This window comes from Sebastes fasciatus, chromosome 11 (assembly GCF_043250625.1).
Source record: "Sebastes fasciatus isolate fSebFas1 chromosome 11, fSebFas1.pri, whole genome shotgun sequence".
NCBI classification, from domain to species: domain Eukaryota; kingdom Metazoa; phylum Chordata; class Actinopteri; order Perciformes; family Sebastidae; genus Sebastes; species Sebastes fasciatus.
Window position 1 is genome coordinate 7,687,361 of NC_133805.1, and position 20,175 is coordinate 7,707,535.

The 20,175-nt window shown below is 40.2% G+C and overlaps 3 protein-coding genes across 3 annotated transcripts in view; 1 reads left to right on the forward strand and 2 right to left on the reverse strand.

The window, feature by feature from the left end:
• toe1 (target of EGR1, exonuclease) overlaps window positions 1-20,175 on the forward strand; it is a 442,640-nt gene that overhangs the window by 289,369 nt on the left and 133,096 nt on the right. The window lies entirely within an intron of this gene.
• Window positions 994-2,787, reverse strand: LOC141776562 (gastrotropin-like). Its single transcript, XM_074650245.1, has 4 exons — window positions 2,636-2,787; window positions 2,345-2,520; window positions 1,437-1,526; window positions 994-1,136 (listed from the first exon to the last, which is right to left on the reverse strand). Exons 1-4 carry the CDS (start codon window positions 2,700-2,702, stop codon window positions 1,086-1,088), a joined length of 384 nt encoding a protein of 127 aa, XP_074506346.1. The 5' UTR covers window positions 2,703-2,787; the 3' UTR covers window positions 994-1,085.
• Window positions 15,031-20,099, reverse strand: elovl8a (ELOVL fatty acid elongase 8a). The gene is made up of 6 exons (XM_074650277.1): window positions 19,881-20,099; window positions 19,058-19,138; window positions 18,825-18,881; window positions 18,004-18,118; window positions 17,710-17,837; window positions 15,031-15,400 (listed from the first exon to the last, which is right to left on the reverse strand). The coding sequence occupies exons 1-6, from the start codon at window positions 19,968-19,970 to the stop codon at window positions 15,179-15,181; spliced, it is 693 nt and encodes a 230-aa protein (XP_074506378.1). The 5' UTR covers window positions 19,971-20,099; the 3' UTR covers window positions 15,031-15,178.

Here is a 20,175-nt window from a genome sequence, read left to right on the forward strand (position 1 = left end):
CATTAACATACCGCTTTAGACAACCTCCACGATATGAATGTGAAAATACTGTGAACAAATTAAACTCCAGGCAACTTATGATTAGCTTAGCTTATGGTTATAAATGATGAAACTTGCAATGCATGATTTCTTGCATCCAGTCATCAGTAAGCAGCCAGTATTACTATTACTAATTTGTGATTAGAGACACATGTACATCTTGGTGCTAATGAAGCCTAATAGTGTCTAGGGAACCTTTGCACTCTGTTAAAACTAGGGTTGGTAATCTTTTCAAAAATATTTTTTGTTATATTTGTTGAAATTCTCATTACATCCCGATAGCAATCAATAAATCAAATACTCTGATAAAGCCCGTCAAATCATTTCATTCAGCCCGAGTAATAGTTCATACTTTGTATTTTAGGTTTCTACTAGAACAAATTTACATGTTTTAATGTTCAAAAAATACTTTATTTTTCTCATACCGGTTGTGCATTATGCAAATGTGTTACTTGGTGACATCACCACGTTACGGAAAAAAAGGCGGGACTTCAAGCGAGGCGTTTCAGGCAGTTCAGGAGCAGTGTTTCTGTGGGGGAGAATAACTCCCTTTGGTGTGGGCTTTGTGACTTTGCAGATCTTTCAAAAAAATATATATAATACATTAAAGGAAAGGGAAAAACCATAAAAGCATATTAGGTCCTCTTTAAAATCTAGCTTACTCTTGCTAGTTTCTCAAGATTACCAACCCTAGCTTTAACTCATTTCAGTTAAGCATATTCCTGAGAGTCAAAAACATTTCAAGTCTTTTGCTGCCAATCCCCCGCAAAGCTGGACCCATTGACTCCCTTTAAGCTGTGGCATCAATCAAAAGCCTTTCCCTGACTATTACATAAACTCTTATATTTCAAAAGTAGCAGTGGCTGAACATTTCATGTCTAATAAAACCACACATTATCCTTAAAAGTATGCAGGATACACACAAACACAGAAAGTGTAGACGGAAACACAGGTTCATGTTTGTATCAGATTCTTAGTTTATTAATTGCAGTAGTAGTTGAGGTCTCCGTTAGTAACTGTTTAAGAGATCAAAGGTCAGTTAGCAGTTAGATCTTCTTGCTGGTACTCTTAAACAGTACGGAGCCGGATTTGGCGGTCTGAAGAGAGAGAGAGACAGAAGAAGTGGTAAATTATTAAAAGGAGTGTGTTATTGCAGTGTCTCGTTATACTTCAGTATCAGGTTTTAAAGGTTAAATGTGAGGCAGAATTGTTTGTTAAGATGCACTCGTTAGCACGACTCTGTGTTTGAGACAGGTTTCCTCGTTAGCAAATGCCTACCCGCGGCTGCAGAAATATAACATTAATGACTCTAATGATCCCCGCGGGGTGTTGAGTGTAATAACTGCTGTCATCACGCTAGGTTGTCAGCACTAAAAGCCTAAGAGAGGGTTGTTTACCTCGATGAGTTTGCCTCCGCTGATCTCAGAGGTGTGGTGGTAGTTGGGGAAGTCCACGCTCAGCTTGCCTCCCTCCATGTGCACCGTGGCCTGAAAACACACAGGTTATAATCAGTCAGGGACCCGGGGTACATTCATCCTCCCCTCCCTTCCCTTTCTGCTGGGTTTATAATCACTCCTCATGCTTGCATATTTCTGCCCCGCACAGCTGGAACTTTTTAAGACTTAATAAGGTTAAAGCGGCAGTATGCAGAATATTTTTGGCATCATTGGGCAAAGATTCTATAATAACCTTTCAGCATATTTTAATTCAAGTGTTTGGTCAAGATTTTGACCAATAACAGGTAATTTCAGAGAGAGAGAGCGTTCCTATTGGCTGTTCATTCAACGGAGGCAGCTGTCAATCACTCGCGAACTCCGATCAAACAGTCAAACTAAGCAGCGCTGATCAAATATAAATTAATATTCTGTTACTGTAATGCCTATTTCTCGCATAAAATGTTTTCAGAAACATCTTGTAGTGTACTGTTTAGCTGTAAAATGAGAAAGTTTGCTTCGGCTGGTGGACGGTGCCTCAAACTTCCTCATTTTACAGATAAGAGTACACTGAAATATGTTTCTGAAACATTTTATGCAAGAAATAGGCATTACAGTAACACAATATTGATTCATATACGATCAGCGCTGCCTAGTTTGACTGTTTGATTGGAGTTTGCGAGTGATTGACAGCTGCTCAGAGACGGCGAGGCTCCAGCTCGGCTCTGATTGGTTGTTTTCCTCCGGTCTGTGAAATCTTGCAGATGGCATTAGGAGCACCGGAGGACACCAGACTTTTTTTTGGACCATATTTGCTGCTATTCTACTTACTGCTGCTTTAAAGAACAAACTCTGGATTCTTTGCCTCCTACCTTGAATTTCTTTCCTCCGATGGTCTCCATGTCGCACTCCTTGTCGATGGTGAACTTGTTGGTGATCTTGGCCCCTTTGGGGTAGATCTTGGTCCAGGAGAAGTCGTTGCCGACCTGGGTGATCTCTGTGATCAGCTTGTAGTCGCGGCCCTTCTCAGTGATGTCATCGGGGATACCTGATGGAGAGGGGAAAGAAGAGGAGTTTATAAAAGCTCAAGTTTGTCCAGCCAATCAGAGAGGACTGAAGTAGGGAAGTAAAACGCATGGCAGAGAAGACTTATAGTTTCTCACCGATCAGCTTGCAGAATGCGTCGTATCCCTCCTGGCTCTCTGTTTCCCAATTTCCAGCGAAGGCCATTTTGGTGGTTTTAGGTGTGTGGAGGCGTGAGATGCTGAGGCAAGCTGAGGGAAAAGTAAGGTAGTGAGACCAAGACTGCTCCCTGTTTATATACCGTACACCTCTCGCCGCCCCCCTTCATCTGCATGTGATGACACAAGAGTGCAATTACAGCTGAATATGATGACTACAATGGGCTACGAGGGAGAGGGCAATAACCCGCATAAACGGGCGTTTATGGAGCTCCCAAGCAGTGAGTAAAATGCTGACTGCTCATCAGCGCAGGCTTGAAGCTCACCTCCAGGTCAATGAACTCTCCCGCGATGGCTTTATGGTCGCACCCTTCATTTTTTACTGCGGCAGACTCTAAAAAAATAAAATAAAAAAGCTTTGTTTGAAAATATAATCCCTTTTATTTGAAGTTTATTATCTCACATTGTGAATGGTCTGATGTGTAAAAAAAAAAGATGATGAAACGTGATGAGTCATTTACTCACTTTATAAGTTATAAATCTGTGTGAGGAGATACAGATCAGTATTTTGTTGGTGTAAAAAGATGTTTTATTTATTTTATTTTGTAGACATTTTATTTTATTATTGGTCGTTAGTGCTTTTTTTATATATTTTAGGGCTGTCAATTGATTAAAATAGTTAATCGCAAATTAATCACAATTTTTTTCATCTGTTCAAAACGTACCTTAACCCTCTGAGACCCACAATGGACCCGTTTTTGTCTTTTTTAGGGGGCTACAGGGGGTCTTTAGGGGGAGATAGCAGGTCAACAGTAGGTGTCACATAGAAGTGGTATACATCATCTGGAAGCTGAGAACTGGCCCAATAGATAAGCCCCCCCAAAATATGACATTAAAGTGATATTTATCTGTTTTCTTTATGTTTTTGATGTTTTATCTAGTAGTCATATTTTGCATCTACATGTAATTAAGTCGTATAAACATACATTTGTGCCATTCTTTGTGAACAATCTGAAAATAAAAAGTTGGTCTTAAAAATATTATAATAAAACCTTCCAGAGATGAATGTAAAAAGGGTATCTGCCCTAATGTTATTAAAGCTATAAGTATTTTTTTATATAAATGAACTCAGTATCACAAAATATATGGAGTGATATTATACCCTAGAGATAATTGAGAGAGTTCTGACAGTAGATTTGTGACAGCAAATTGAATAAAATCAGCAAACTTGAGACGTAAACAAGCCCTTCTTAAATCTTCCTTTAAGAAAAGCGCATGGCGGTCTGTGTGAAACCAGCTGCATTGTGTGCGATGTTAAGTGCAGCACCACAAGCTTTTACCTATTCACACTTTGTCAGAATTGAAAGCCTGAGGTGCTTCAAATCATGAAGTCGCCTTAATGGAAAATTTCAGTCACTAGTGTGTTGAAGCAACATTATCCTGTAATTCTCTTCACAGTGTGTCTAAACCATGAAAAGTCAACATGGCCTTGGAGCTCTTTATGGATACATAAAACATCATATTGGCCAACATCCTATAAAAGACACCCACTATCTCTCTCTGTGTCTCCTTTTTACTGTCTCTCTCTCACTCTCTCTCACTCTCACTCAAGAGGTCATGTGCTGAAGTGCACAAATGCAGTTTAAAAAAAAAAGAAGAGCACTTCACTCATCACATTTAACATGCTATCCCCCCATTTTTTTTACAGCTAGGTGACATGACATTGTGCTCACGTTGACCTTTAACACTCTTGCATTTGACCTTCTGGAAAATCCTTCATGATGCAGCGTTTCCCGCATAATATTCAAGCTACTGCATCATTTTGTAATGCACATTTCTATAAGTTTTCCTTTCTCTTGTAACTTGTTGCAAATGAATAGTTGAATCAACTTTCATAAAGATGACTATCAACATCTACAGTATATAGGCCTATGTTGAGTTGGAGGTAGGAAGGGTTGGGATGTAATTACTCAAGTACTGTACCTAAGTACAATTTTGAGGTACTTGTATTTTACTTTTATGCTGCTTTATACTTCTACTCCACTTAATTTTGGAGGCAAGACTGCCATGTGCTTTTTGTTCAACTACATTTATTTGAGACCTTCAGTTACTTTGCAGGATATTTAATACACAATATAATAAACTAATGAATTCTGGCCTAGTAAGCCTAGTGAGAGGTTATATCTTAGCATACTGTGTGTCAAAAATAGGGCATATTTTGTATCTCTTCAAAATGTACCTTAAAGGGAGATTTGTCAAGTATGTAATACTCTTATCAACATGGGAGTGGGCAAATATGCTTGCTTTATGAAATATGTGTATATATTTAATATTGTAAATCAATTAACAACACAAAACAACGACAAATATTGTCCAGAAACCCTCACAGGTACTGCATTTAGCATACAAAATATGCTTAAATCATAACATGGCAAACTGCAGCCCAACAGGCAACAACAGCTGTCAGTGTGTCAGTGTGCTGACTTGACTATGACTTACCCCAAAACTGCACGTGATTATCATAAAGTGGGCATGTCTGTAAAGGGGAGACTCGTGGGTACCCATAGAACCCATTTTCATTCACATATCTTGAGGTCAGAGGTCAAGGGACACCTTTGAAAATGGCCATGACATTAGTTAGTACCAATGGATTCCTCAGGTTTTCTAGTTTTATATTATGTCAGTATCTTCACTTAGCTTTAAAACAGAGCCTGCTGCAACCTCTGAAAGATCAATATTGCAAGTTGCGTTAATGTGTTAAAATAATTAGTGTCATTAAAAGGAATTTGCGTTATTATCGCGTTAACTTTGACAGCCATAGTCAAACATAATGAAGCATTATGCACTTGTTTCTCCTGCCAGCAGAATTTGATTGTATGCAGAATGTTCTAGACTAAAAAGCAGCAATCATTGTCTCAGTTTTTTTTTTGTCTCAAGATCAAACCAAATCGAACCATTCACAGCAGAGAATAGTGAGCAAAGTACAGAAGTTTATTGTCAATGTTGTAAACTTGTGGTTACACTTTAATTTAAACTGACAGGCTGGAAGATTCCCTTTTTTTCCTGATCTCTTAGTAGTAAGATTATGAATCCCTGGACAATAAGTAACCAGGACTGCTGGCCATTACCTCATATCCAATCACATCTCGATGAAGTCATGCTGCCTCTCCTCTTGTTTTATGATAGGCATCTTTCGAAATGTATGAGAAGAAGTAGAGGACTAAAAACGACTAAGCTGAGCTGATGATGACTACGGAAAAAACAGACAAGAAATAAAACAAGAATACGAACAACTGAACAAGGAGTTAATGAAGAACAAAAGAGGGGAAGAGGGGGAGGAAGAAAAGATTCTAAAGGAAGATACATATAGATAGATTCCTTTTATCTGCAGCTATAAAGAGGGGATTTGCGATGGAGGAATTAAAGGAGGGGAGGCCTTGATATGCAAATGAAGCTGCTGCTAATCAAAGCAATAAGATTAGCCTTCCAAATTGAGATGAAGAAAGGCTCCATTATCTGGGCCGAGTGTCATGTTTAATAACGCGGAACGGCATGGTAATTCACCAGTGATGCAACTGTAGCCCATGTGGGTGTGTGTTGTGTGTGTGTGTGGGTGTTTATGTGTGTGTGTGAGAAAGAGATGTGTACGTGTCTGTGTGAGTGTGTGTGAAAGAAAGAGTAAAAGAGAACAAAATTATATATAGAGAATTAAACATGTGAAAGACAAATTGTGACCTTGTCTCTGTGTGTGTGTGTGTGTGTGTGTGTGTGTGTGTGTGTGTGTGCGCATGGTGTCACCCAGCGTGAGTGTGTGTGTGTAGATAGTGAAAGAGAGGGTGCAAAAAGCTGGTTCCCATGGGAAAGGAGTGTGTGGGTGTGGGTGTGCACATGCTTGGCTTTGAAGCTAAAGTTATGTGTGCTATGCTAGAGAGAGATGAGCACATGGCGTGAAAATGCAGCTTTAGACGCAGCCAATGTGGCCTCACCTGTTTGATTAGCTACATTATGAATCCTCAAATGACTCACTAAAAGAGAAGAGTGGAGACAGGTGTGCAGGTGACACAGAGAGGACTGCCACACATGAAAGTCCTTTAACAAACACACATTTCAACAGTGTCCTTGTTCAACTGGCAAGTTTTGGCTGCTTTTGTAAAAAAGGTGTTTAAAAAGGGTACATTTGAACATTTGGTTGAATGTTAATGTGGTTGCTTCCGAAATCCACACTAACATGCTATTAAGTACGCTAAAACAGCATGTGAGATTTTTTTAGCATGTCCGAAACCTTAGTATGAAACCAATAGTACGTGAAATGCATAATATTTCTGGTGAAATATTACAATATGCAACGCTGGACACTATACGGCAGCATAAATATCCCACAATGCAATGCGGTAGTGACAACAACGTTCATAACAGAGGTTGACGGACAGCTCTGTAATGGCTGCTAAATGCTCCACTATGTTCACTATGCTAGTTGCTAACTTAGCTTGTCTGTGGGTAATACATTAAGACAGACTGCGTCCGAAATCGCACACTATGCACTACATATCTAATATGGGTGCTATCGTCCAACATATACTTTTGTGTGAATAAACAGTAGTATGTATCTTTTTTTGGACGCACTGAGCAGTAATTTACGTCGTCAATCCTGGGAGCCGCCTTGCCGGTTTTTGACATGTAACCATGGTAACCCGTGCACATCTCATTATGACCTTAAACGACAATTTGTGAGAATCAAAATCTGAATTAATTTAAAATATATATGTTACACCTAGCAAAGTGAAATCTTATACTTACACTTAAATTTAATCGTCATTATTGACAAAGAGCCAGATGTTTTTTTCTCAGGAGTTGGTGGAGACCAACAGAGAGAAAAGGAGAGTCAATATTGGACTAACAATCGTCAGGTTGCCAGAAATATGACTCCAAATGAATATGTTAGACGTGTAAATAGGCTGCAATTTGCAAACACGTTCGCCACAACAAGTTTTTATAGTAAAATTATGTCAGTGTTGTGTTTACAGCTGAGGTGAGTTTCACACTACAGCGCCTGACTTCCGCTTCTGCTCCTGTCATAACTACTTCTTTCAGTGATTGTCCATGTGAATAGATGATAAAACCTACTAGTGGGTGTAGTAGGCCCCTATTGACCCACATCTAAGGGGCTTATAGCGACTGATAACGCTGATTTAATAGCCTGACAACAGTGTAATCGGCTGAAACAGCTCAACCGCAGAGTGCTTCATGGCAAATATGAGACATATGACTAGAAAAAGCACTGGTGTGCAAGAGAGGCTACCAATTGTTTATGGTAATTATACCAGTGGATCAGAACTAATTTGACCATGACTGCTGATGGTTGAAAAATGCTGCACATAGCACCTTTAACTTTGAAGAGGCTGACAGGGAGCGCTGCCTCAGTAGCTCGGGCAATGAGCCAACATAACCATTAAACACCGAGACAGAAATAGGCCACGGTTGCCGCCAACAGTAAGCATTCTGTTGTTGTTATCTTTACTGTTTCTCAATCCATCCTGACAGCCTTACCATCCTTTGGGGAAGGAAACGGCAGTCATTGGTGATTATAAAGCCCCCACCACCCCCCTCCCACCACCTCATCCAGGGAGCCAAATTATGCCTGCATTAATATTTCATATTACACAGGACTCGCAGAGAAACCACATGTGTACTCAGCCCTTTGTCTTCGTGTCAAATGAAATGTGCTCGGCAATCATCAGAGGGTGAAGAGGGGGTGAGAGGAGGGGCGATTGGCAGGAGGGGAGGAGGAGGAAAAGGAAGGGGGCGGAGGGAGATGAGAGGAAAGGATGGCGGGAAGGAGGCAAGGGAGGAAAAGGAAGAATATACAGGTGAGAGGAGAGATGAAGCAAGAAGAGCTATGAGGAGAAAGTAAAGTGCTTAGAGATCAGCAGAGTAGATGAAAGGCAAGTAGAGCAAAGGAAAAAGTAAAGGGGAAGAGGAAGAGGAGAAGAAAGGGGGAGTCGAGAAATACCTTGGTGCTTTAAATAATGTAAAGAGGGGAAGGCGTACGCTGGGCTGAACACAGGACAAAGAGGTTTGTAATACATGTGAGAGCAAGCCACTGAACAGAAGTTGTAATATTTTTAGTTTGCTCTTAATTATCAGCTTATCTACATAATATATTATCAAGAGACAATTACTGCCAGATAGAAACACAATTAAGGTGCAAGATGTAGCCCCAAAGAGTTGATAGTTCCTCGATATCAAAGCATCAGAAAGACCAAAGAAACAAACATCCTGAGAGAAAACCCACCAGTTAATGAGACAGATGCATAAGCTGTATGTTAATTCAAATGTCTCCATTTCTATTTCTCCATGTGTATATACAACCCATTATCACGCCAAAGCATGTAATAGACCCGCCTGTCCACCAGAGGACAGCGTGTCAGTGTCACGCTTTGCCTTGCAGAGATGTGAATATTGCACGCCTGTATAAACGTGCAGTACCAGCAGGGGGCAACAAAACCACTCACTTAGGTTCAGGTAACAAAACTACTAAGTTAGGTTAAGGGAAAACGTCATGGTTGGGCTTAAAATAAGTACGTAAGCTAAGTAAAACACGTACGGAAACAACGTAACGTCAGTACAGAAAACACATGACAAATGTCACATGACAACCGTCACTACAAAACTAACGTAACTTGCAAAACAAAACACCAAAGTTGAAAGTCCTGTGTTTGTTGGACCCATCCACCATAAGTGGTCCTTCTCACTTTATATACTACGTAACTAGCTCTGAAGTTAGTTAATGGACATTTTCGATTTAGCTGGGCTAGCTGTTTTCCCCTGCTGCCAATGTTTGCTCTAAGCTAAACACGTATGTTGAATGTATTGTCACTAAACCAAGGGGGGACCTCTGGGTCTGAAAAGTGAAGCCAATGTGAAAGTGCCTGCATAACCTGTATTCTTTCTAACAGCCAGCAGGGGGCGACTCCTCTGGTTACAAAAAGAAGTCTGATTGTATAGAAGTCTATGAGAAAATGAGCCTACTTCTCACTTGATTTATTACCTCAGTAAACATTGTAAATATTAGTTTATGGTCTCAATCGCTAGTTTCAAGTCTTCTTCAATACAGCATGATGTTCATTTAGTAAATTATGGTCCCATTTAGAGTCAAACAGACCATAAAGCAGGGGATGCTTTAGGGCGTGGCTACCTTGCTAATTTTCAGCAAGCTAAAATTTGCATCCCAAGTAATATCCTAGTTCACATGAATTACACATGCACCTTGCAAACAAAGCTAGCTAGCTTTAGCGTTAGCTGCTAATGGTACCTGGTCCTGCTGGGCCTCGCTCCTCGCCAGCTCCACGCTCTCGTCCAAATATGGCACCAAAAAAACAATATGGCGACAGCCAAAATGTCACGGTGGCCAAGTCCACTTCTTTTATACAGTCAGTCGCATAGAAATGAACAGCAAATCAGTAAATCTCCCAAAATGTTGTTGATGAAAATGTATTATTTTCTTTAATTAAGAATCAAACTGTAACATGCCTTACTATAAAAGTGCTGCACCACCTGTAGAGTCTTGTTTTTTTTCTTAAATTCTCTCCCTTTGTCTGCATGGATCCACTGGCATTGTATTATAACTGGACTTGACTAACACACTAACTGTTCCTATAGATCAGGGGGAATGCAAGAAATATTGTAAGGAAATGCTAAAACTCAATGTGAGGTATAAAGCACAAGTTATTGTGAGGGAACGCAAAAGTAGTTCAGAAAAATAAATTCCTACCGTGATCCTTCCTCTCGTGTCCTTGACTAGTCTGATATCCCTTCCAGTCTGTCCCAGACGATGTCTGGGTTTTGGACTTTGTCAATGTGACCTAACAAGTCTCATTGAACACTTAGAGCAAGAAAGTCGGCGAATAACACTTTTGCACCAGAGACGAGTGAAAAGGAGCTCATGCAGTTGTCATGTTGACCTTAACGTGGCCTTAACCAGGTCTTCAAAGCTCACACCGCAAAAATATATGGCATGCTTGAGGTGTGAAAGAGGCCAGGGTTACTGTACTGTACATAGACTGGATCCTGATGGAAAAGTAGCTGTTTTTTCCACTGTAGCCTATTATATATATTGACAGTTGATTCTTCTGTGCTCTGTAGCTGATCATGATGCAGCTGGATTGAATGGATCAATCTAAATGAAGTTCAGCACAAGGTTAGAGGCTTTAGAGGCCAGATAAACCACTTTGTTTTACCTGGCCGTGGATAGGACCATTGTTATATTGACTTAGTCCAAAGTTCAAGGCTAACTTTGCTTATATGTGGCAGATTATGAGTCACTCACCTCCTGTAGCCTTAAATATCTGCTTTGAGAGAAAAATCATGTACTTTATAGTTGTGAATGTGAATAGATGTGATTAGAGAAGGGTCAACGTTTTGTCAGTGATTGGTTTAGTGATTGGTTGAAGGCTTTAAAGTGTCTTGTAAATGTTGGGTTTGTGGTGCCAAAGATAGCAATTTTCATTTTGAAGTCTGTTATTTGACCTGTTTTATATGCTGGTAACACACTGAGAAAGGAAGTACTCCATTTAGGTTCTGGGTTTTATATTCTGGCTTCTGCCGTCCATGCAAAAAAATCAAATTCTGTAACAATGAAATCTAATTTGTACTGGTACGTACAGTTACTATGTCAGCAACCACAAGTACCAGTGAGAGATTTGTGATATCTGTGTGAATTTTCCGGCGTGGTTGCATGAAAAAGCGTGAGAATGACACGATAATGCAAGGCAAAAGCGTGCAATAAGAATGGCATTCTTGCTTTAGGCGTGTCATTTGTGTGTTCGAGTAAAATGCATAAAAATGCTCTTGCAGTGTACTTATCATTTTGATATTTTCATTCTTTTAAAGTCATCAGAATGCAGGGAAACAAAGTCTCTGAAACTCAAATTTGTCTCAATGTCTCAAGGTTGGCGTGTATGACCACACCACTAGCATGACTAAAAAGTGACAGCCGTACCAGAGATCAATTTGGGCTAACAGGCCAAAAATATACAGAATCGGGGTTCATGCAAATATGAATCAAATCAACTAAGACCCCGTGAGCCCGAGTCCCGCTGAAACACATCTCTTTAGGTCCGAGATGGTCTGACCCGCAGCAAACAATACAAGCCATAAATCAAACCTGTCGAGACAAATGACACATCCCCCATATAACTTTGATAGCGCAGATACAGGTGGCGCCGGGTTCATCCCATTGTCATCGTAAATGGGGACGATGTCGCCAGCAGATGGGGCTTCTCTTGTTGGAGACAAAGAGACACACGGACATATGCACATATGCTGTGATGACAAAGTGACTGATAGATGTTTTCTAGCAAATGTGATTTATACTTGAGGTTCTAAAATGTAGAGAGAGAGGGGGGGATGACTTCTCCTCTCCAGGAGTCTGTACTTGGAGCGTCATGCTTGTTAATTACACACACACACACACACACACACACACACACACACACACACACACACACACACACACACACACACACACACACTTGACAGGGAGCTACTAGCTGGTTGGTTGGCTGATTAACACTATAGCTTGCCTGCTGGTTGAGTGCGCTCCCATCACGGCGCGATTGCTGCAGCCTCTTGTTAACCCTCATTGTACGAAACAACCCAGTGGCTCACCTTCAAGCACACTCATCAGCCTCTTCATCCCAAACCTCTCTCACTATCAACAATTATGTGTGTGTCCTTGTGCGTGAGTGTGTGTATCCCTGTCCCTCTCACTAGCTAGGAAGTTAGCAGCAGCAGCTTGGAGAGCGCTTCAATAGCCTCTCCCTCTAACCTGATTATTAATTACAGTGTGCCTCTAGCTGACCGCAGCCCAAACACTGTCTCAACACGGTTACCAAGGAGACCGACACAAAGTCATTCACAAACAAGATTCAGGAAACACAGATTCGAGCACGTTCGCAGCACAGCGGCTGCTCGGATTGTTTTGGCTGTATCAAAGTATTTTAATTAAAGGTCTTATTGATAACATTTTTACGTAGATAAATACTTTGAAAAAATTATATCTCCACAGAGCTTTAAGAAATGTGCCAAATAAAAGTTTTCGGTGTCACTTCAATTTACAGGATCGCAAATTTCATGGTAATTAGGTGATAATTAGCAAGTAAGCAATTTGAAATTTCTTTGGAATTACTACCAAATTACCTCAAATTATGTTGAGTAGGCGGTCCTTAATGTGGCCCAGGACACATTCACGTACACACTGCTAAAGAATGTGGTCATATGTGGCCCAGACCACCTCTGAAAGTGGTCTGAAAGTGGTCCGATCTCAATGCGTCCTCAATGCGTCTTGAGTGCGTTCACACCTGGACTTAGAGCTGTTCACTTGTGATTCGATCACTGAGGACTTATGTTAATATTAGGTCTGAACAGGGCCGTAGAGTGGGAAAAAACTGTCTGAGATTAACGATAAGTGTAACCACTTGTTATGAAGGGAATGCATGGAACGGGGCGAGGGATAATGCAACATCTAGTGGCTGAATGTTATTACTGTTATCAATAGCTCCTTTAACATCGTGCCAATCAAACGTTATTCACGTCAAATATAAAATTAAATTGCTAATATTTAAGTGACACATGTAGCTAGCTTGGCATCATCTCAAAAGCGGTGTATAACTCACTGAAGATGAAAGATGAAAAACATCATCTGGTTGCAAAATCATAAGTTGATCAAAGCGACTGCGTGCCAGAAAGTCAGTCATGCCTGAGCTGTACGGCACTCAGCAGTAATCAACCTGGAGCTGTGCCTGCAGGGAGGCTGAGGGACATCACTCTTTAAATGGGCTCCTGGCAATCAGCTGTGTGTGTGTGTGTGTGTGTGTGTGTGTGTGTGTGTGTCTGTGTGTGTGTGTGCGCTTGTATCACACTTGTGTTGAAATGGAGAGCGGATTAAGTACTTGCCAGCAGCAAAATATGGCTTATAATGCTACACAAGTGTGTCCTGTGTTATTTTAGTACTGGCCATACGGTGATGTATTGCACTCAGACACACACACACACATACTCTGCAAAGTGCTTATGGTGTGCTTCTGAGCCTTCAGAAGAGCTTCACATCTGCCAATAAAGAACGTAGGCAAAATCTGTGGTGATAAATTCAAATATATATATTGAAGTTACCCTGTGGAGTTTTCTTGTAACACAGTTTGTCTTTAAGTTTTTCTCATCAAAGTGCATTTTGTTTATCCCTGAGGCATAACGAATGTGATGAACCACCTTCCTTATTTTAAAACCTGCATCTTTTTAATCAACGTATCCTCGTACAACGGTTCATATGATATGTTACGAAAAGTTATTCCTCATTTTTCGTGCATTTTCCGTTCAGCAACATGGGGCGCACGTGTCAATTTCTGCTCCAGTCTTTTCAAAATAAACTTCCGTCTTATCTATCTGATCTACCACTACATGTTCAACAGAAAACAGTTAATTTGGCTTTCTGAAAGACGGTGAAATGCCTCAGCAGACCATAATATTTGGTTCACTGGACTAAGTTCTGAGCTCCTTATGTCAGGCTGTGCATAACTGTGCGTTAGATGCAAATAGGTTTTTAGTCCTGTTACAGTATACCTATTTAATGCTCACAATTGAGCCTTTTTTCCTGTCAGACACATTGAATCGTCATAACAGCACAAGTGTAACTAATATTATTAAGTGTGGCCCATTGCCTTTTTAGTGTCTAGTAAGCCATGCCAATGAATACATTTGTCCGCCCCCTGTTGAGTTTTTGAACAGAAACCAACCTGCTGCTGGAGATAAAAGTATAGATAGATGGTGAACAGATTGGGAATAAGTGATGATGGCAGGGGAAATATAATGTAAGAGAAGCAGGGATGGTGAATTCAGTCAGCCCTTCCATTTCTGTCCACAAGGGGGGGTGGATGGGATCGCTGCCTGGACTCAGGATATTATACTCCTACATCATGACAGATGGAACCAGGGGGGGATGTGTGGTGGGTTGTGGTTCCCCCGCTGGTAAAAGGGATTAAATGCTAGAAACTGGGGAGGGGGACCCTGATTTTTTTTTTTAAAAAGGGGGAGGAATAGGTGGATATATAGCTAATGGCAGCCAACAGTTGATTGGCTGCGACTGCCAGCCAATGGGTGTAAGAGAAGAATAAAGCGACTCGACTGGTGATTAGAAAGATTCATCTATTAGCGGCTGGGGGAGGGGGTGATGAAACCAGGGTTAATGTGTGTTGGTGGTTTTGTTCTGGATGAATGAACAGAAGCAGTGACTGAATGTGAATGGAAGACCCCTCATAAGTATAGTAAACATCTCTACATGTGTGTGGTTAAGGCACAAATATGTAATTCATAACACATACAAATAGTTTTCATACATATGGTAATGTATTTTGCACATATAAGAAATCAAGTCCTTAACATAACAAACAAGTAGAAATATTTTTTTACATTATGTCATCTCTCCTCTTTCCCCTTTTTCGTTCCACCTTCCTGTTTCCAACTTGCTTCATGTCAGCTCTCTTTCTTCATCTCCATCTCTCTCGCTTTCTGTCTTCTCTCTCTCTTTGTCTTCTTGGCCTTCGTCTTGGCGAGGTAGTTCTGGTAGTAGAAGTTACTGAAGAGAACGATGAGGCTCAGAGAGTAGGCGAACACGACCATGTTCATGGAGTTAGGGAAGTCACAGTCGACAAACATGTTGAAGGTGGTGTGGAGGGTTACTATGACAAACTGGAGCTGGGTGGGAGACAGACGGACGGACGGACAGACAGACAGGAGAAATAAGAGAGAGAGTGAGACAATACCACTTTGAGTGAGTGACCAATATCTATAGAAATATCAGGAAAGTACAGCTCCAACTTGTCGACTACACACTCAATGTAATTGATGCAATAATAGTTTCCAGAGCTAATGGTGGACAGCTGACAGTGAATGCTTGACAATTAGTCTTCTATTGCTCCAGCGGTTATAGCGCTCGAGAGTCTCACAAAAGAGAGAGTGGCATTTAGTACGTCAGCACTTGTGTTAAAGTAACACATATCATTTTTTTATAGGAATAAATATCATTTCGATACGCTTGAGCACTAATGGGTCTTTCACACAGAACGCGGCAACAGAAACCCATGAAACCCATTATTTCCAATGTTTTGCAACAGCCTTTTGCTGCGGCGACCAAAGTTTGAGCGAAGCTTACGGAGTGCGCAGCTTGTGACGTTCAACCAAGTTCAACTGCGTTCTGTGTGAAAGGCCCATAACTGATGAGAGAGTGATTCTGTTGCTAGTTCATGCTATCTTTCCATAGCAACAACATGTTAAGCATGAGCAGCGATCACCACAGCTGAGCAGACACAGAGCGGAGCACTAAACCAATTTGGTTGAAAAAACACAAGTGTCAACAATACTGTCACTACTGTCACTACTGTTTAGCTGTCACTGACTAATCTATATCCATATGTTTCATAGAGCCGCTATAATATTCCGGGTCCAGGCAAGAATTATGTGGAATATATGAATGAACATTATGGACTCCACTCCGACTCCCCCTCCAATGCACTGTAGCCTAATTAATAACTACCTCTCAACCATACAAAAGAAACCCTCTCATACACACAGAGAGAAATATAATCTCCAATCTCCCCAATCAACTCAACTGTCTCAGCTTCAGTTCACCCAATTGTGAAGCCAACTGTTAAGGAAGGCTTGGGGGTCACCTCTAAGGTCAGTACAATTATTGTTACATAATGGCGCTCAGCCACCACACTGACCTATATATGCTGCAGCCATATAAACAGAAAAACCCCTACAGGATGCATTGTCTCATCATCAACGCAATAAGTAGAAAACAGATGGTCCAGTATAGTTAGTTAATCCGTCTAGTTATTCCAACAGCCAATCAGAACAATGACAAACCAAGCAGGAGGCCTCATGTTGGGCTCGTCAAAGATGAATACTTCGAGATATGGAACATGATTTTTTGGACATATAGGCTACCTGAACAGAGGTGTGTATATATATATATATATAGATATATATATATATATATCTATATATATATATATTCGGTTTAACACCACTAATTTCTTTAATGCATTAACACAACTTGCGATTTCTAGCTTGTAGCGGGCTCAGTTTTAAAGAAGCTAGAGTAAAGATACTGGTATCATATGAAACGAGAAAACCTAATGAATCCATTGGTATCAACCATGTCATACTAGCTTGTTGTGAAAGAGGCTAAATAACACTCCAAACTTAAATTTTGGCGATGAAAATCTGGCAAATTGGGTTCTATGGGTAACCACGAATCTCCCCTTGTTATGATTAGAGCATATTTTTTTATGCTAAATGCAGTACCTGTGAGGGTTTCTGGACAATATTTGTCATTGTTTTGTGTTGTTAATTGATTTCCAATAATAAATATATACATACATTTGCATAAAGCAGCATATTTGCCCACTCCCATGTTGATAAGAGTATTAAATACTTGACAAATCTCCCTTTAAGGTACATTTTGACCAGATAAAAAATGTGCTATTAATTTGTGATTAATTGTGATTAACTATGGACTATCATGCGATTAATCGTGATTCAATATTTTAATCGATTGACGGCCCTAATATACAGTATATGAGGAAGGACTTGCCAATTCTACTTAAATACTGCCAACTTTATAACTTCACATACAGGATGCTAAAAGTGATAATATACAGTATGCCTCATTGTCTTTTTGCTACGGGTGTTAATACAGACTTTAGAAAGCACTCAAATGATCAGCTTGAATTATGCTAAAACATAAAAAAAGAACTGATCACTAAAAATGAAAGAGGTGATCCGAGATGCATTCTTTTAGCCACTTTAACATATTAAAGTGGATTATTTATAGAGACAGCGACAGAATGTGTTAAGTGATTATATCTTAAAATAAAATTAGAAAGGAAAACAGAAGGAAAGTAGAAACAAAATCAATGTAGGAATTAATGTCAGTAAGGCACACACACACGCACACACACAAACACACACACACACACACACATAGGCAAAATACTGACCAGCTGCAGGGAGGTGAGGTAGCGCTTCCACCAGAGGTATTTGGACATGCTTGGTCCCAGAGCTGACAGGCCGTAGTACATATACATCACTACATGGACCAGGGAGTTGATCAGACCAATCAGGAAAGCTATGGACCACATACACAGGATGAGTATTACATGTTATACCCTTGAGCACGTGTGTCTAAAAGTGTGTGTTCTCCTGTAAATAGACATCATTTGCACTATTTATTCTATTTTCATGACATTGTTTGTGAGACTGGGTTAATGGAGCTGCATAGTGAGTATACTCACACTGGCCACCAGCCACATATTTAACCCCGGCCCACCAGTTGAAGATCATGGTGCCGTGATGGTAGATGTGGAGGAAGGTCAGCTGACCGTTCTTCTTCCTCAGGATGAAAAATATCTGAACCACGCAGATACACACACAAACACACAAAGGCAGGCATAATGTAAGATCTTGTGTTTACATATGGAAGCACTGCAGATGCAGAAATACACACATGTTTGAAAAGAAGATCTATCATCTGTTTCTTTATTTGGGAGTTGCTGTACATATTTTGTGAGTTTTAAATAACAAATAGAACTCTTAAAGGTCCCATATTATAAAAAGTGAGATTTTCATGCTGTGAAAGTATCGAAACGCTCAATACACAGGGAAATACACACAGTCCGCATTCGAAAACTCTGCATTTGAAACAAGCTGTCAAGATTTTTGTCCATTTGTGATGTCACAAATATACAATATTTAGACCATTACACAGTTTTAAACGTAAACAATCTAATGGGTCCCAGTTTATTCCTGGTTTTAGTGTATGTGAATAACATCTACTGACATGAAGTACACATTGACCAAACCTAGCAACCCAATTCTGTTGCTATTCCATCGCAATTCCGTTAAAATGTGCTAAAACGGAGCTTTTAAGACAGAGGGTTAATACAAGTATATTCAGGCAGACAGTATGAGGAAAATGAAGGGTTATTTTGAACATTACAGCATGTAAACATGTTCTAGTAGAAACACAAAATACAAGTATGAACCTGAAAATGAGCACGATATGGGACCTTTAAAAATCGAAATAACTCTTTTTTTCCACTGTTTTCATACTCACGGTGTCATTGAGCTCTATAACTTTGGAGAAGTAGAACCACCAGCACACTCTGGCCATCTGCATAACAGGGGAGAAAAATATGTTGTCTTTTAAACTGTCATTTTAGGATACACATTGATATTTTGTTAGGTACTTGAATATTTTGGTCATCAATAGATGCATAAATCAAATTCCAGAGTGGAGCTTTATCAATAAATTGTTGCATAAAAAACAATGTAGTAAAAAAGATTTACCCTCATGGCGAGTGGGCTTTCGCTGTAGTCGACTGGCTGGCACAGCAGACTGTATCTGGACAACCAGGCAGAGGCTGTAAACTGGAAAGACAAAAGCTGCATTTCATCTCTCCATCAGCACCTTTCATCCCATTTTCTCACACACAAATTGGCTGTGAGTCAGTGAAATCACTTTACATCTGTCTGACCTCACAGCTAAGGAGGATTTTTGTCCTATTAGACCTGCAATCATTTATTTTTTTGCCACTTGGGGGCAACATAAACAAGCTGTGAAACTCAATGCTGTCAACATAGTATCACCTTTTATGTTGATGTTGTTTAACAGTTGCTTATTTATACATCCAGAAGATATGGAGCAATACTAACATTCATCTGGAGTTGTGTTTTGTCCACCTGGCTAACACGTTTTCACTTCCAACTCATCAAATACCGCTGCTTTGTCAGTAGCCCTACGCTTCAAACTATGACGCTCTAAGCACCCCTCTAGCATCAGTTTTGGACGTTTCAGCGACATCACATCAGTTTCCGCTCCTTACATGCATTGTGTCTTTTCAAAATAAACTCCCGGGTTCACATTAAACGTACAGTTTCTGCTCATTACAATATATACACTCTCTTTCAAAATAAACTTCCAATGTAGGTTTACATAGTTTTTAGGTTTACTTACATAACAAAACTACTTGGTTAGGTTTAGGAAAAGATTGTGTTTTGAGTAAAAATAAGTAGATTTGTTACACAAGATAACTTTTTCCGGTACGTAACTGGCATTAGTTAAAGTTGCTAAATGCAAGATGCGAGCATATATTCCAACATACAGTAGTACCTCATAGAACATGTATGCAGACAGGCAGACCATGGCAAAGTTGTAAACTATCAGGACGGGTTTAAGGTTGACCGGATGCCTCTTCCTCATCAGCTTTGGTCCCACCCATATAATGAGCAGGTAGCACAGGAAGATAAGGCTGATCGGCACAGGAGAGTAGACCAGCAGCCAACCGTCCGTCCTATAGTCTAGACAGAGAGAAGGCAAGAGAAAAAAGCATAGAGATTGTGTTAATGTTCAACTTTAAATATCCAACAATATATCACTGAAATACATGAGTTTGATAAAGTGAAAA